The sequence below is a fragment of the Anomaloglossus baeobatrachus genome, chromosome 4 (assembly GCF_048569485.1).
Source record: "Anomaloglossus baeobatrachus isolate aAnoBae1 chromosome 4, aAnoBae1.hap1, whole genome shotgun sequence".
NCBI classification, from domain to species: Eukaryota; Metazoa; Chordata; class Amphibia; order Anura; family Aromobatidae; genus Anomaloglossus; species Anomaloglossus baeobatrachus.
Genome location: NC_134356.1, coordinates 687,218,160 through 687,236,446, shown reverse-complemented (window position 1 = coordinate 687,236,446; position 18,287 = coordinate 687,218,160). Strand labels below are relative to the sequence as shown.

Here is an 18,287-nt window from a genome sequence, read left to right as displayed (position 1 = left end):
TTTCACAGAGGATGTGGTGTGCCTTGGATCATGTGCCGTTCCCTTTCTTCTCCAAACTTTTTTCTTCCCATCATTCTGGTACAGGTTGATCTTTGTCTCATCTGTCCATAGAATACTTTTCCAGAACTGAGCTGGCTTCATGAGGTGTTTTTCAGCAAATTTAACTCTGGCCTGTCTATTTTTGGAATTGATGAATGGTTTTCATCTAGATGTGAACCCTTTGTATTTACTTTCATGGAGTCTTCTCTTTACTGTTGACTTAGAGACAGATACGCCTACTTCACTGAGAGTGTTCTGGACTTCAGTTGATGTTGTGACCGGGTTCTTCTTCACCAAAGAAAGTATGCGGCGATCATCCACCACTGTTGTCATCCGTGGACGCCCAGGCCTTTTTGAGTTCCCAAGCTCACCAGTCAATTCCTTTTTTCTCAGAATGTACCCAACTGTTGATTTTGCTACTCCAAGCATGTCTGCTATCTCTCTGATGAATTTTTTCTTTTTTTTCAGCCTCAGGATGTTCTGCTTCACCTCAATTGAGAGTTCCTTAGACCGCATGTTGTCTGGTCACAGCAACAGCTTCCAAATGCAAAACAACACACCTGTAATCAACCCCAGACCTTTTAACTACTTCATTGATTACAGGTTAACGAGGGAGACGCCTTCAGAGTTAATTGCAGCCCTTAGAGTCCCTTGTCCAATTACTTTTGGTCCCTTGAAAAAGAGGAGGCTATGCATTACAGAGCTATGATTCCTAAACCCTTTCTCCGATTTGGATGTGAAAACTCTCATATTGCAGCTGGGAGTGTGCACTTTCAGCCCACATTATATATATATAATTGTATTTCTGAACATGTTTTTGTAAACAGCTAAAATAACAAAACTTGTGTCACTGTCCAAATATTTCTGGACCTAACTGTATCTGTGTGTCCTCCTCTTTTTCCTTGTCCAGCTGTTTTGTTTTCGCATGTGTATATGTCCTTGTCACTTTCCCATGTGTTTGTGTTGTGGGTTGTTTGTCCCCTTTTGGACACCTTTGAGGGTGTTTTCTAGGTGTTTTTATGTGTTTGTGATTGCCTGCCATTGTTTCCTATGCGGTTCGAGTTCAGTTCGTCGAACGTTCGACGAACTGAACTGGAGCCGAGCCACGACCGGTTCGCTCATCTGTAGTTGTCAGTGACTGTACCAGGGTATATATGTGTAATCCATCAGCTGGAATTGGAGATGTATACACTCTCTGTGAGTTCTCTGATAAATGACCTAGTACTTGAAAAAAACACAGCAGAATGTTGTTCATGACAACAAGAAACAAAAATGTTATTTTTACCACCCAAATGTTGCTAACTTTTAAAAATGTTATTGCCTCCGGCAGACACTAAGGTGGGCTTTACACACTGCGACATCGCTAGCAATTGCTAGCAATGTCCAGCGCGATAGTACCCGCCCCCGTCGTACATGCGATATCTGGTAATCGCTGCCGTAGCGAACATTATCGTTACGGCAGCATCACACACACATACCGGCTCAGCGAGATCGCTGTGACTGCCGAACAATCCCTCCTTCAAGGGGGAGGTGCGTTTGGTGTCACAGCGACGTCACCGCCACGTCACTTATTAGCCAGCCAATAGAAGCGGAGGGGCGGAGATGAGTGGGACATAGCATCCTGCCCACCTCCTTCCTTCCGCATTGCTGGTGGGCCCAGGTAAGGAGATGTTTGTCATTCCTGCGGTGTCACACGGAGCGATGTGTGCTGCTGCAGGAACGACAAACAACATCGTATCTGCAGCAAGAGCGACATTATGAAAATGAATGATGTGACACAAATCAGCGATTTTTGTCACTTTTGTGCTCGTTCATCATCGAACCTAGGCTTTACACATTGCGATGTCGCTACCGGCGCCGGATGGGCATCACTAACGATGTGACCCCAACGATATATCAGTAGCGATGTCGCAATGTGTAAAGCCCACCTAAGGCTGTTACTTGGCGGTCAATCTCAATCTCCATGGTAAACATTAGGACCCCATAATCATGATCTCAGAATGACGATACAGTTAAAGAGGAGCCCCGACACTCTGTTAACCATATAGATTCCGTAGTCACTATTGACAGCTTTTAAGGGGATAAATGGATATGGTGGGTGAAAACACTGATTTAACTCATGCAGCAGGGTGTCAGCTATAGTGAACAGCTGACAACTGATACAGTGGAACCTCACTTAACGAATAACCCAGTTAGCGAGTATTTCGTTGAACGAGCAAAGCTTGTCTCAAAATATATATTATAAACCCCAAATTTTTTAAAAAATATTCCTTTATTATATCAAAAAGCTAAACAGACTCATAGACATAAAAACATACAGTGTCTCAGCTGGATTCAACCAATAATGGGGTAGATGCATAGCAATACATAAATCATCCTTCTTTCACAAATCGATACATATTTCTCCTCATCAAAAAATTCCTCAGAGGGAAAAATTGCAATTTTTCAAAGGTTTATATATACTTCATACCATTATTCACATTATATTTTATATGAAACCTATAAACTCACCGTCACACAGTGGTTTTAGGAGCTTTATACAGATTCAAAAAAGATATTTCGTCTCTATATCTAGTTCCAACCCCTATCCAGTTTTAGAGACCATACAACCACACTAATGCAAAAATTATCCCTGGTCACTCTTTTTGATATTTTATGACCACTACTCGACATCCAAATCACATCCTCAACTGGTCAATTTAACAGAGGAAAAACAGGGATAACTTTAAAAATAAGCACATCCTGGAATACCCATAGGTTATTCCTAACAGAACCAACACCCAATATGTAGTGTACACTCATCTACCGAACTGTTATTTTAGATACCATGCACCCTATAGAATGCCAACAGGTCATTCTCTACAGAACAGAGACCTAATATCGGCCCAAGGCCATCATCTGAACTGTTAGAAAAAAGATTTTTTCAGCAAAGCAACAAACACATATATGCCAAGGATAATACAGAATTAAAAACTCCAATAACCATAATTTGTTCCTTAATAGGATTCTTGATGGATGAAATATTTATCACATATCCACTCGAGATCATATAAAATAATATCCTTCTTCTCCATGGGCGTGCTGGTGTCCTCATTTGGGGATTTCTTTTGTGACGGAGGTTATCATGGCGTCTTGCCAGTTTATACTGTCATATCTTTTCTGGACCCCTAAATGATTGCTGTAGTGGTCCGGTTTGGCATACCATACTTTATCTGAGGTGATTTTGGGATCCATATTGAATATTGATATTAAACTCATGGATCAATAAAACCTCCTGATGAACCCTTTGGTTCTATCATACAAGTGGGGAAACGCGTCGAGGTGTAAGGTGTAAATTGTATCCCAAGATTGTGAAGCTATCGAGCACAGAGTGTCTAACCATTACCAGAAGGAACCTGTGACATGTCTGAAATCAACTACCTCTATGAAGAAGGATATTATTTTATATGATCCCGAGTGGATATGTGATAAATATTTCATCCATCAAGAATCCTATTAAGGAACAAATTATGCTTACTGGACTTTTTCATTCTGTATTATCCTTGGCATATATGTGTTTGTTGCTTTGCTGAAAAAATCTTTTTTCTAACAGTTCAGATGATGGCCTTGGGCCGATATTAGGCCTCTGTTCTGTAGAGAATGACCTTTTGGCATTCTATAGGGTGCACGGTATCTAAAATAACAGTTCGGTCGATGAGTTTACACTACATATTGGGTGTTGGTTCTGTTAGGAATAACCTATGGGTATTCCAGGATGTGCTTATTTTTAAAGTTATCCCTGTTTTTCCTCTGTTAAATTGACCAGTTGAGGATGTGATTTGGATGTCGAGTAGTGGTCATAACATATCAAAAAGAGTGACCAGGGATAATTTTTGCATTAGTGTGGTTGTATGGTCTCTAAAAACTGGATAGGGGTTGGAACTAGATATAGAGACGAAATATCTTTTTTGTCTCTGTATACAGCTCCTAAAACCACTGTGTGACGGTGAGTTTAATAGGTTTCATATAATATATAATGTGAATAATGGTATGAAGTATATATAAACCTTTGAAAAATTGCAATTTTTCCCTCTGAGGATTTTTTTTGATGAGGAGAAATATGTATCGATTTGTGAAAGAAGGATGATTTATGTATTGCTATGCATCTACCCCCTTATTGGTTGAATCCAGCTGAGACATTGTATGTATTTATGTCTATGAGTCTGTTTAGCTTTTTGATATAATAAAGGAAAATTTTTTAAAAAATTTGGGGTTTATAATATATATTTTGAGATAAAATTGACCCCTGGAATATATCAAATTGAGTTTGAAAAGAACGAGCAAAGCTTGCTGTAAATTTGTAACTCTGTTTGCGAGAAAGCTTTGCTATATGAGCAAAATACTCACTGCACACACTTCCAGTTCCGTACATCCACCGCGCTTAAACCCACTCTTGCAGTCTACACAAACACACAAGCACGCACAAGCACGCACAAACACACACACAGACAAACACGCACGCACACATATTATGCTCACCTTACCTTCCGTTCCCTCGCCGGCTTCCTGGAACTTGTAGTTCGCCTGTATAGGATGTGTATTGGGTAACCATTGTGACCGATGCCGGACCTTCCGCTCCCAGCGTGCTGCCTTTGAGTAGTGGCTGACAGGGGAAGGTCCACCCTCGTCGCGAGGCTTGCCGATACACATCCTGTAGCGGCGAACTACAAGAACCATGAGGCCGGCGATGAAACAGAAGGTACACATATGCTCATCTTAACTTCTGTTCCATCGTCTGCCTCATGGTTCTTGTAGTTCGCCGCTAAAGGATGTGTATCCGGTAACCATCGCGATGAGGGAGGAACTTCCCCTGTCAGCCGCTACTCAAAGGCAGCGCATTGGCCAATCAGAGGCAAGTGGCTCCTGCCTTTGACATCAGCGTTCTGGGAGTGGAAGATCTGGCATCGGTCGCAATGGTTACCCGATACACAGCCTATACGGGCGAACTAAAAGTTCCATGAGGCCGGCGACGGAACGGAAGATAAGATGAGCATAATATATGTGTGTGCGCGTGCTTGTGTGTGTTTGTACGTTTGTGGAATGGCACAATAGGGGACCAGGATGGGACATTTAACATGTTGTGGAAGTAATTGTCTGCATTGCAATGATTTCCTATGGAAAATCTTGGTTTGATGAACGAGTAACTTGGTTAAGAAGCACAATCCCAGAACGGATTGTTCTCGTTAACAAAGGTTCCACTGTAACTTTAAACTTGTGATGGAATACAACTTACTTATATCTCAGGTCAATTTTAAGTGATATTGGTGGTCACTAGGAGGTTAAAACTTTCTTAGTTTGGTGCATTTTTTTAACACCCGCCTAAAAGTTTTGCACAGTACTATGTACAGTTAGGTCCAGAAATATTTGGACAGTGACACAATTTTCGCGAGTTGGGCTCTGCATGCCACCACATTGGATTTGAAATGAAACCTCTACAACAGAATTCAAGTGCAGATTGTAACGTTTAATTTGAAGGATTGAACAAAAATATCTGATAGAAATTGTAGGAATTGTCACATTTCTTTACAAACACTCCACATTTTAGGAGGTCAAAAGTAATTGGACAAAGAAACCAAACCCAAACAAAATATTTTTAGTTTCAATATTTTGTTGCAAATCCTTTGGAGGCAATCACTGCCTTAAGTCTGGAACCCATGGACATCACCAAACGCTGGGTTTCCTCCTTCTTAACCCCTTAACGACCGCGGGCCGTAAAATTACGTCCTAAATGACATAATCTTACTGCCCGCGGTCCTCCGGCGGCAGCATGCCGCGATCGGCACACATCTCAGCTGATTTTCACAGCTGAGATGTGTGCCTGCTAGGCACGAGCAGAATCGTTATCTGCTCGTGCCGATTAACCCCTTATATGGCGCTGTCAATACATGACAGCGCCATTATAAGCGCAATCGCGGTAAAGTTTTTACTTACCGCCGAAACCGGAAGTCACGTGACGCGATCACGTGACTCCCGATAGTTGTCATGGTAGTACAGGGTCATGTGATGACTCCTGTACTACACATGAATTGGTTTCACTTTCGCTGTGCCCGGGGCACAGCAAAAGAGAAAGACAGCGTATCTGCTGTTTACAGCCTTCCAGCTGTGATCAGCAGATACTGCAGAGCGATCGGAATGCTGATCGCAATAGCCCCCTAGGGGGACTAGTAAAATAAAAAAAAAAAGTAAAAAAATAAGTTTTAAAAAATTAAAAAAAAACAAAAAAACCTAAAAGTTCAAATCACCCCCCATTCGCCCCATTGAAAATTAAAGGGTTAAAAAAATAAAAAATATACACACATTTGGTATCGCCGCGTTCAAAAACGCCCGATCTATCAAAATATAAAATCAATTAATCTGATCAGTAAACGGCGTAGCGGCAAAAAAATTCCAAACGCCAAAACGACGTTTTTTTGTCGCCACAACTTTTGCGCAAAATGCAATAAGAGGCGATCAAAACGTAGCATCTGCGCAAAAATGGTACCGTTAAAAACGTCAGCTCGAGACGCAAAAAATAAGCCGTCATTGAGCCTAAGATCCCGAAAAATGAGAACGCTACGGGTCACGGAATATGGCGTAAAACGTGCGCCACTTTTTTCGGACAAACTTCCGATTTTTTTTTAACCCCTTATATAAAAGTAAACCTATACATGTTTGGTGTCTACGAACTCGCACTGACCTGAGGCATCACACTCACACATCAGTTTTACCATACAGTGAACACAGTGAATAAAATATCTCAAAAACCATAGTGCTATCGCACTTTTTTTGCAATTTTTCAGCATTTGGAATTTTTTTGCCATTTTCTAGTACACAATATGGTAAAACTGATGGTTTCATTTAAAAGTACAGCTCGTTCCGCAAAAAATGAGCCCTCACATGACCATATTGACTGAAAAATAAAAAAGTTACGTCTCTCAGAAAAAGAATGGCGAAAAAAAAAAACGGAAAGCGAAAAATCGGCCGGTCGTGAAAGGGTTAATGCTTTGCCAGGCCTTTACAGCCGCAGCCTTCAGGTCTTGCTTGTTTGTGGGTCTTTCCGTCTTAAGTCTGGATTTGAGCAAGTGAAATGCATGCTCAATTGGGTTAAGATCTGGTGATTGACTTGGCCATTGCAGAATGTTCCACTTTTTTGCACTCATGAACTCCTGGGTAGCTTTGGCTGTATGCTTGGGGTCATTGTCCATCTGTACTATGAAGCGCCGTCCGATCAACTTTGCGGCATTTGGCTGAATCTGGGCTGAAAGTATATCCCGGTACACTTCAGAATTCATCCGGCTACTCTTGTCTGCTGTTATGTCATCAATAAACACAAGTGACCCAGTGCCATTGAAAGCCATGCATGCCCATGCCATCACGTTGCCGCCACCATGTTTTACAGAGGATGTGGTGTGCCTTGGATCATGTGCCATTACCTTTCTTCTCCAAACTTTTTTCTTCCCATCATTCTGGTACAGGTTGATCTTTGTCTCATCTGTCCATAGAATACTTTTCCAGAACTGAGCTGGCTTCATGAGGTGTTTTTCAGCAAATGTAACTCTGGCCTGTCTATTTTTGGAATTGATGAATGGTTTGCATCTAGATGTGAACCCTTTGTATTTACTTTCATGGAGTCTTCTCTTTACTGTTGACTTAGAGACAGATACACCTACTTCACTGAGAGTGTTCTGGACTTCAGTTGATGTTGTGAACGGGTTCTTCTTCACCAAAGAAAGTATGCGGCGATCATCCACCACTGTTGTCATCAGTGGACGCCCAGGCCTTTTTGAGTTCCCAAGCTCACCAGTCAATTCCTTTTTTCTCAGAATGTACCCGACTGTTGATTTTGCTACTCCAAGCATGTCTGCTATCTCTCTGATGGATTTTTTCTTTTTTTTCAGCCTCAGGATGTTCTGCTTCACCTAAATTGAGAGTTCCTTAGACCGCATGTTGTCTGGTCACAGCAACAGCTTCCAAATGCAAAACCACACACCTGTAATCAACCCCAGACCTTTTAACTACTTCATTGATTACAGGTTAACGAGGGAGACGCCTTCAGAGGTAATTGCAGCCCTTAGAGTCCCTTGTCCAATTACTTTTGGTCCCTTGTAAAAGAGGAGGCTATGCATTACAGAGCTATGATTCCTAAACCCTTTCTCCGATTTGGATGTGAAAACTCTCATATTGCAGCTGGGAGTGTGCACTTTCAGCCCATATTATATATATAATTGTATTTCTGAACATGTTTTTGTAAACAGCTAAAATAACAAAACTTGTGTCACTGTCCAAATATTTCTTGACCTAACTGTATATGATACTTCAGATTGGATTTTCTTGAAAATAAAGCTGTTAATAGTTTGTTATTTATATTTGATGATTGAGTGAAATAAACAAGACTCATGGGACGATGGCAAGAATTCTCCAAAGATTCATTCTTCCTGACACCTTGCCTTTATTTCCTATATAAATATCTAGATTTATCTCCATTATTGCTTGTATCCATGTCTCTGACGGCCACATGACACCGTTGTTTGACTCTAGGGCATGTGTTGGGAATAAAACATTTGAGGCTCAAAAATATAATGCAAATATTAGGAAATGAATACTAAGAACAAAGAAATATATGTAAGTATTGTCAGAAAATCACTTTGAAATAACATATAATAAAGCCGGAGTAAAAATCCACTGAAAAAGTTGCTGTTTTAAATAATGTTGACTTTCAAAAAATAAAAAAAGTGATCGTGAAAATGTAACGTTCATCCGTTTGTGGATATTCTTCACTATTTTAAGCTGATCGCATTTTTTTCTTCAAAATGTATGCTTTTATTGTAAAATTGAGTGGTTCATAGTCTTCTCTAAGAAAAAAATATCAAATAATATTCTGAAATATATTTGTTTTTCTGCTTAATTCTAATAGTGACTGTTTTGTGCTTATTGCAGTATAACTATGATTTTTTTTCTACATACAGGGGAACAACCTGACTGCAGTCACTGAGTTTTTTATTTTAGGATTTCAAGTCAGTCTTTGTTCAAGAAATGTTTTGTTTTGTCTTCTCCTGATGGTTTATTACGTGACAATCTGTGGGAATCTCCTGATCATCGCCCTGGTGTCCACCAGCAAGAACCTCCACACTCCGATGTACTTCTTCATCTCACAACTGTCCATCAGTGACATCTTGTTGCCCACAGATATTGTCCCCAACATGTTGCACATTCTCCTGAATAATGGGAGATCCATTACTTTTTTTGGTTGCATGATCCAGTTTTATTTTTTCTGTGTCTCAGGAGCGTGTGAATGTCTTCTCCTCGCTGTGATGTCCTACGACAGATATGTGGCCATCTGTAATCCCCTCCATTATATCTCCATAATGACGAGTCGACATTGTGAAATATTGTCTGCCGTTTGTTGGTTGTTTGGATTTTCTATAAATTTGGTTTACATCATTACAATAGCAGAGCTGAATTTTTGTGGTCCAAACATCATTGACCACTTATTCTGTGACATTGTCCCTTTACTAGAACTTACCTGTTCTGACACCTTCATTATCCACTTTGAGATGTATTTTCTAAGCCTCCCAATTTTAATAGCGCCAACTGTAATTATCATCAAGTCTTACACTTATATACTTTGTACAGTCTTAAGGATCCCATCCAGCACCGGCAGACAGAAAGCCTTCTCCACCTGCAGCTCCCACCTCATTGTGGTCTCCATATTCTACTGGACAATTTTTTGCGTTTATGTCGTCCCAACTAAAGGCCAAACAATCACCATGAGTAAGATCCTGTCACTGCTATATACGGTGTTTACTCCTTTGGTCAACCCCATTATATACAGTCTGAGAAATAAAGACATTAGGGAAATTGTGCAGAAATCATTGCATAAGTGGGTGAGCTGGTAAATTTACAATGAAGGTCTTCATAGAATTTGTACTTTGAGTTTCTAAATTTGATTATATGCTCAGGTTAAAGCAAATAGATGAATAAAGTTTTCTAATGATCATGAGGAAGAAACTTTTTAAAAATAGTTGTAATGAAGTGACTCCTGATGTAGCTTGGTAAAGCTTATTTTCCAATGGAGGAGACTGATGGATTGGTCTTCTAATCAGATGCTGCTCCATTAGTAGTCATTTTATTCTACATGTAAGTGTGGCGCCCCTGAGGCTCAGTCACCACAGGGTATTGCATCTAACTAAAGGTGCAATGTTTATTCCGGGTAAGAAGAGGTTAGTCACTGGTGATTTTCACTTACACAACATACAGCCAGTGAGTCAGCCAGTTACACAGCTCAGGAAGCCAGACAGCCTGGGAAATTCCCAGTTGCTGAGACAACCACTAGTGAGTCATCAGGAAAGTGGGGGCCGCACTGAGGGAGTAAAGAACACACAGATATTTTAACTTTAGAATAGGCTGAGACTCTGAACAACACGGTTGCAGGAGAGAGTGCTTAAGAGCTTCTCCTGCTAGAACGGGCAGACTGGAAAAAGGTGAGAGGCAACCGGTGGAGCTAGTGAGCAGGAGAACATGGTAGCTGGAGGTTGAGCCTAACCGTTCCCACAGTGCCAGCGCAGACAGGGTGCAGAGCCCTGGGATGGGACATATTCCACGATGGACCACCACAATCTGTAGGGGACAGGGATTCCAAGTTCCATCACCCACCACCCATTTTCCCGGAGCACAGTGACACATAGGGTCCAGGATCAAGATCACGGTCGGGCCCCATGGCAGATCTGCACCAACTGCATATGGGATGGGACACTTTACAAGAACACCGAGATCCCCAAGTGCTACAAGCCACAGGGATCCACAAGTAAGTGCAGAGGAGGAAGATCTCACACTCTACAGACACCAGTGAATGCTTCTGATTTACCTGGGACTGGCTAGAGCCCATTGCGGCGGAGAGTGGCACCACCGCGGCATCTTACCAACTATGAGTAAAAAGAACTTTGAACCGCAGCCCTGGTGTCGTCCTTGTCATGGCCAGCGCCCCGCGCTTCGGTGCCACCAGCCCTCCCCACCGCCCTAATCTCCCTGGGGCCTGCTCTGCCTGTGGGGAGCAGAACCATCTTGGTTGCGGCATCACCATCCGCCCCAGAGGACATCACCCACAGTGGTGGCTAATTCATGGTCGCATACCATAGGTGGCGTAGTCACTTCCAACATCCACCTCCTACCCCCCTTTATTGTGGACACCTCGGGACACGAAACCGAGCCGGCCGCCATGACTACACGACCAGCATTGGCCAGGCAACGAGTAACAGGTATGAAACCAACCCCCCTGCCCACTGGGTGCCACATAAATAGAGAGGATTCTATTAGATGAAAATAGTAAATAGCAAAAATAATGAGTTTACTAGTGTACTATGTAATAATGGTACTGCACATAACAGAGGAAAGTCAATAATAAGGGAGGGCACTGCATAACTACCGTAGATGATGTTTAGTAAAGAGCGGCATTATACATAAAAAAAGAAAAACTATGCAATTAAGAATGGTGCTTTATAGAGGGTCTTGAGAAAATATTTATACTTTGTGAGCTTTTTACATTTTTTTCACTTTACACTCAAAATCATCAATGTATTTTATTAAGGTTTTATGTGATATACCGATAAAATGTAACAATTATCTGTGAAGTAAAGGAAATTATATATGTTTCTATTTTTTTTTTTAATCTGAATTTTTGCCGATTCTTTTTTGCCTGTGAGATCTGTCTCAGCGAGATTGGATGGAGACATCTGTAAACAGCAATTTTCAAGTTTGGAGACCAAATATCAATGGGATATTGGTTTTGGAAAAAACTGGTCCATTCACACACAGGAATATGTTCTGAGCTAAACTATTCATTGTAGAAAAAAACTGGAAGACCGGAGCAGAAAGATAGGGTCTTATCAGATATTACAGGGGAATGATCATATGGGAAAGCTCACCTTGTAAAGTTGTGCAAGTCACAACTAGCTATAGACACTTGTAAGTGCTGCCTGTTGTGGCCTCACATGGAATAGCAATTATACACTATCCTTTGTAGCTCTGGAAGAATGTTTAGGGTTTTTGTCCTGCTGGAAGGTGAATCTATGATCCAGTCTCAAGATTTTTGCATCCTCTAACAGGTTTTCCTCCAGAATTGCTCTGTATTTAGCTCCATCCATCTTCCCAGCAACTCTGACCAGTTTCCCTGCCCCTGCTGAAGTAAAGCCTCCCCCCAGCAGGATGCTGCCTCCACCATGTGTGACGGTGGGGAGGGTGTGAGGATGCTGCCTCCACCATGTGTGACGGTGAGGATGGCTTTTCCAGGTTGATGTACAGTGTTAGTTTTTCACCACAAATAGTGTATTACTTTTAGCCCAAAATGTTCTATTTTGTTCTTATGTGACCAGAGCACTTTCTTCCACATGCTTTCTGTGTCCCGTACATGACATGTGGAATTACGGTAGGTACTCTAGCTAAGCAAAGGTATTCCCATAAAGTATTGACAGGGAAAAAGGGGGAGCTGAATAGAAATGCACATTACAATTTTCAGATTTATATTTTTATATAATAATTAAAACCACACATCTATTTATTTACTCTTCACATTTAATTGCTATTTTGTTTTGGTATATCAGACAAAAAACAAATAATACAATACATTTCTACTTATAGTTACTTAGGTTAAAAAAGACCTAGGTCCATCTAGTTCAACCTTCCTCCACCAGTTCTACATTTTGTCATTAAGTTATTTATACCCAACAATGTTATGTACTGAGGAGATCATCCGGCCCTGATATAAAGCTGTTATAGTATCACATAGTAACACATAGTTACATAGTAGTTACATAGTTACTTAGGTTGAAAAAAGACCTAGGTCCATCTAGTTCAACCTTCCTCCACCAGTTCTACATTTAGTCACTAAGTCATTTATAACCAACAATGTTTTGTGCACTGAGGAAATCATCCAGCCCTTTTTTAAAAGCTGTTATAGTATCTGCCATTACTACCTCTTGTGGTAGGGCATTCCACAGTCTGACTGCTCTAACTGTAAAGAACCCTTTCCTATTTAGCTGTCGGAATCGCTTTTCTTCCACTCGCAGTGAGTGCCCCTGGTCCTTAGTATTGTCTTTGGAAGGATTAAGTCATGTGCCAGCCCTTTATATTGACCACACATGTATTTATACATATAAATGAGATCTCCTCTGAGACGTTTTTTTTCTAAGCTAAACATATCTAACTACCCCCCTCTCATCATACGGGCGGCCCTCCATTCCTTGTAGTAGTCTAGTTGCCGCCTTTGAACTGACCCTAACTTCTGAATGTCCTTTTTAAAATGTGGAGCCCAAAACTGGATCCCATATTCCAGATGTGGCATTACAAGTGATTTATAGAAGGGTAACAATACGTTGGGATCATGGGATCTCTTTTTATACACTTGAAGATCTTGTTTGCTTTAGCAGCTGCTGCCTGACATTGAGTGCTGCTGCTCAGCTTCCTTGCAACCAGAATATCCAAGTCCTTCTCCTGTTCTGTAGTCCTGAGTTTACTTCCATTTAATGTATATGCAGTTATAGGATTACTCCGTCCTAGGAGCATTACTTTACATTTATCAACATTAAATCTCATTTGCCAAATATCTGCCCATTTTTGTAGGTGTAATGTGAAAAAAATATGTAAAGGTTCACAGAGTATGAATTTCTTTTCAAGGCACTGTTTAACATAAAAATCGTCATGAGACCTTGTGTGGATTATGTCGGAACTGGGTGTTTTGGAAATTAATAAAGGGGAAAAAGAGGGTGTTTTTTATATTTTATTTGAAATAAAGGATTTTTTTGTGTTTTGTGTTTTATTTCTTTTTACTTACAGATTGGTAATGGAAGGTCTCATAAACACCTCTCATTAGTAATGTAGGGTTTAGTGACAGCTGTAAGCTGTCATTAACCCCTTATTACCCCGATTGCCAACACACCAGGGGCCTCAGGATGAGCCGAGTAAATTTCTGGGATTGACACATCTAATAGATTCGAAATTCTGTGCAGTAGCAGGTTGCTTTTTTTAAGCTGTGGGCCCAATAAGAATGGGCTTCCCCAGCCTGATAGTACCAGCTCCTAGCTTGCAGTTTGTTTCATATGTCCTTTGCAAAAATGTTTGTTGAATTTCCTTTACTTAATTTTCAGCTTTGCCCAACACCTGGCCGTCTAACGGTTAGACGGAGAGCTGGAGAGGCGTACAAGCCACAGAGTTTTGCACCCACAGTGAAATTTGGTGGAGAATCGGTGATGATCTGGGGATGCTTCAGCAAGGCTGGAATTGGGCAGGTTAATCTTTGCGAAGGACTTATGAATCAAGCCACATACAAGATTATCCTGGAAAAACAGTTGCTTCCTTCTGCTCAGGCAATAATTCCCAACTCTGAGGACTAGTTTTTTAAGCAGGACAATGAGCGATGCTACACGGCCTACAATCCCTGCCAGGTTAAATCGCTGGTCGGAAAGTTGGTGCGCTGCCATGTGTGACGGGACCCTAAGCATTTCTATGACTATAAACACAGCTATAAACGCAAGGGGTGGGTAGTACAATCACGTGTACAGGAAGAGGATTATTTCTGTCAGTAAACACAGAAGAGTGGATTCTCCCAGTACCGCCACCCCTGCTTCCACCTCCCATTCGGCGCCATGTCCAGACGGAAGGTGGAAGCAGCTGCGATATCAAAAGCTAACAGTAGAAAAAAAAATGTCATACTCACCTGTCTACAGACTCCCGAGACACGTCCGCTCCCAGCTCCTCTCCCGGTACTGCCACCCCTGCTCCGGCTGTGTGATAGCGTCTGATAGCTGCAGGACCTGGCAATGATCAGCTGATTCGGTCACGTGATGGCATCAGCTGACAGTATAAGTGCAGTGGTGAGGTCACCTTTTTACCGCCCGGCCGGCTAAACCATCAGCTAATACTTTCATGAGACTTCATCAGCTGATTACAGCCGAGTCCTGGAACGGGTGGGAGTCTTCACAGAATTGCGTAGTTTGTTGGGGGGTTTTTCCACTGATGCATCAGCTGATAGTATAAAGCGGTTTATAGAATCAGCTGATGTGTCATGTGATTCATATCCTTGAACCTGACACATCATCTCATAGCTTTGTCTTCCAGCAAACCGATCAGATGATATTGGATCCGGATTGGACAACGTGGGACCCTTGACCAAGGATTACTGTGAAGGGGGGTTATTTATTCCAATAAAGATGGAGTCATTCATTGTGTTGTGTTTTATTTCTAATAAAAATATTTTTCTGTGTGTTGTATTTTTTTTTATCTGTACTAGAAATTCATGGTGGCCATGTCTAATATTGGCGTGACACCATGAATTTTGGGCTTAGGGCCAGTTGATAATATACAGCTAGCCCTAACTCCATTATTACCCAGCGAGCCACCCATCACCAGGGTAGGTGGAAGAGTTGGCTACAGGTCCAGAAGATGGCGCTTATATGAAAGCGCCATTTTCTGGGGCGGCTGCATACTGCAATTCACAGCGGGGGTACCCAGAAAGCTTGGGCACCCTGTGCTGTGGATTCCAATCCCCAGCTGCCTAGTTGTACCTGGCTGGACACAAAAACTGGGCGAAGCCCACGTCATTTTTTTTTTAATTATTTCATGAAATTCGTGGAATAATTTAAAAAGAAAAGGGCTTCCCTATATTTTTGGTTCCCAGCCGGGTACAAATAGGCAGCTGAGGGTTGGGGGCAGCCCGTAGCTTCCTGCTGTACCTGGCTAGCATACAAAAATATGGCAAAGCCCATGTCATTTTTTGGGGGGGCAAAAAACTCTTGCCTACAGTCCTGGATAGAGGAGTATGTTGAGCCTTGTAGTTCTGCAGCTGCCGTCTGCTCTCATGCATACACTGGTGGATGAAGTATGCTGAGCCTTGTATTTCTAACCCCCCTGCCTCTCCCTCTACTATACAGTCCTGGATAGAGGATGCTGAACCTTGTAGTTCTGCAGCTGCTGTCTGCTCTTCTGCATACACTAGTGAATGGAGTATGCTGAGCCTTGTAGTTCTGCTCCTACTGTCTCCCTCTCCAGCTTACAGTCCTGGATGCAGCATGCTGAGCCTTGTAGTTTTGCAGCTGCTGTCTGTTCTCCTTCATACACTAGTGGATAAAGTATGCTGAGCCTTGCAGTTCTGCTCCCCCCTCCTCTCCCTCCAGCATACAGTCCTGGATGGAGGATGCTGAGCCTTGTAGTTCTGCAGCTGCTGTCTGCTCTCCTCCATACACTAGTGTATGAAGTATGCTGAGCTTTGTAGTACTGCTCCCCCTGCCTCTCCATCCCTTACCCTAAGCATTTCTATGACTATAAACACAGCTAGAAACGCAAGGGGTGGGTAGTACAATCACATGTACAGGAAGAGGATTCCTTGTGTTGGTAAACACAGAAGAATGGATCCTTCCGATACCGCCATCCCTGCTTTCACCTACCGTCCGGCGCCATGTCCAGACAGGAGGTGAAAGCAGCTGCGAAATCAAATGTGAACAGTAGAAAAAAAATATCATATTCACCTGTCTGCAGACTCCCGGGACACGTCTGATGGCTGCAGGTCCTGGTGGTGATCAGCTGGTGCAGTCACCTGATGGCATCAGCTGATCGTATAAGTCCAGCAGTGAGACCAGCTTTTTACTGCCCAGCCGGCTAAAACTATCAGCTGATACTGTCAGGTGACCGCATCAGCTGATTACCACCGGGTCCTGCAGCGATCGGATGGGAGTCTGCACAGAAGTAAGCCGTTTTTTTTTCTACTGATTCATCAGCTGATTGTATAAACGGCTTTTATACAATCAGCTGATGTGTCATGTAATTGAGGCCCTTGAACCTGACACATCATGTGATCGCTTTGCCTTCCAGCAAAACGATCAGATGATATTGGATCCGGATTTGACATCTTTTGTCCCTCGACCCAGGACTACAGCGGAGTGGGAGAGGGTTCTTTAGTTCAATAAAGATGGAGTCACTAATTGTGTTGTGTTTTATGTCTAATAAAAATATTTTTCTGTGTGTTGTTTTTTTTTATCTTTACTAGAAATTCATCATGGCTATGTCTATTTTGGCGTGACACCATGAATTTTGGGCTTAGTGCCATCTGAGAATACAAAGCTGGTATTAACCCCTTTATTAGCCACCGCCATCACAGTCACTGAACGAGTCGGATAAAGTGCCTGGAAATGGTGCTAAGAAACAATGCGCCATTTCCAGGGGTGGCTGTGGGCTGCCGAGAATCACAGCCCCCAGCTGCCTGGCTTTACCTGACTGGCAATCAAAATATGGCGGGAGCCCACGCATTTTTTTTAGCTATTTTTTTAAATAAAAAACAATTAATGGGCTTCCCTGTATTTTGATTGCCAGCCAAGGTTACACCAGGCAGATGGGGGTGGCAACCAGTAGCTGTCTGCTTTATCTGCGCTGAGAATTAAAAATACTGCGGAGCGCTACGTCATTTTTTTTAATGATTTATTTTTACAGTATTGTGATGTCAGGCAATCAAAATACAGGGAAGCCCATTTTTTTTTACTTATTTAAATAAATAAAAAAAAAAAAACGTGGGCTTCCGCTGCATTTTTTGTATTGGCAGCTAAGGGTAATCCAAGCAGCCACTGTCTGCTGACCCCCACTGCTTGGTGTTACCTTCACTGGCAATGGAAAATCCAGGTAAGCATTTTTTATTATTTTTAAGTTTTTTGCCAAAAAATTTAAAAAAAAAAAAAATGACGTTGGCTTCGCCATATTTTTGTATGCTAGCCAGGTACAGCAGGCAGGTATGGCTACCCCCTACTCCCAGCTGCCTATTTGTACCCGGCTGGGAATTAAAAATATAGGGAAGCCCTTTTTTTATTTATTTCATGAATTTCACGACATAATTAAAAAAAAACAAAAAAAACAAACGACATGGACTTCGCCCCATTTTTGCATCTAGCTGGGTACAACTAGGCAGCTGGGGATTGGAATCCGCAGCACAGGTTGGCCCAAGCTTTCTGGGCTCCTCTGCTGCGAATTGCAGTCAGCAGCCACCCCAGAAAATGGCGCTTTCATAGAAGCGCCATCTTCTGGCGCTGTATCCAACTCTTTCAGTGGCTCTGGTGATGGGTGGATCGCTGGGTAATAAGGGTTTAATACTAGCTTTGTTTTACTAGCTAGTATCAAGCCAGAGATTCTTAATGTCAGGCAAGTTTGAGCCGGCTATTAAGAATCTCCAATAAAGGGTTAAAAAAAAGACACCACAC

General features: G+C 42.0%; 1 protein-coding gene across 1 annotated transcript; it reads left to right on the top strand.

Moving 5' to 3' along the window:
- The first annotated feature begins 9,113 nt into the window (after nt 1-9,113).
- Nucleotides 9,114-9,953, top strand: LOC142302164 (olfactory receptor 11H7-like). Its single transcript, XM_075343248.1, has one exon. The coding sequence runs from the start codon at nt 9,114-9,116 to the stop codon at nt 9,951-9,953; it is 840 nt and encodes a 279-aa protein (XP_075199363.1).
- The last annotated feature ends 8,334 nt before the right edge of the window (nt 9,954-18,287 follow it).

What these genes read in the sequence shown, in the direction of transcription:
- LOC142302164 (XM_075343248.1), top strand. Translation starts at nt 9,114, where the DNA reads ATGGTTTATTACGTGACAATCTGTGGGAATCTCCTGATCATCGCCCTG.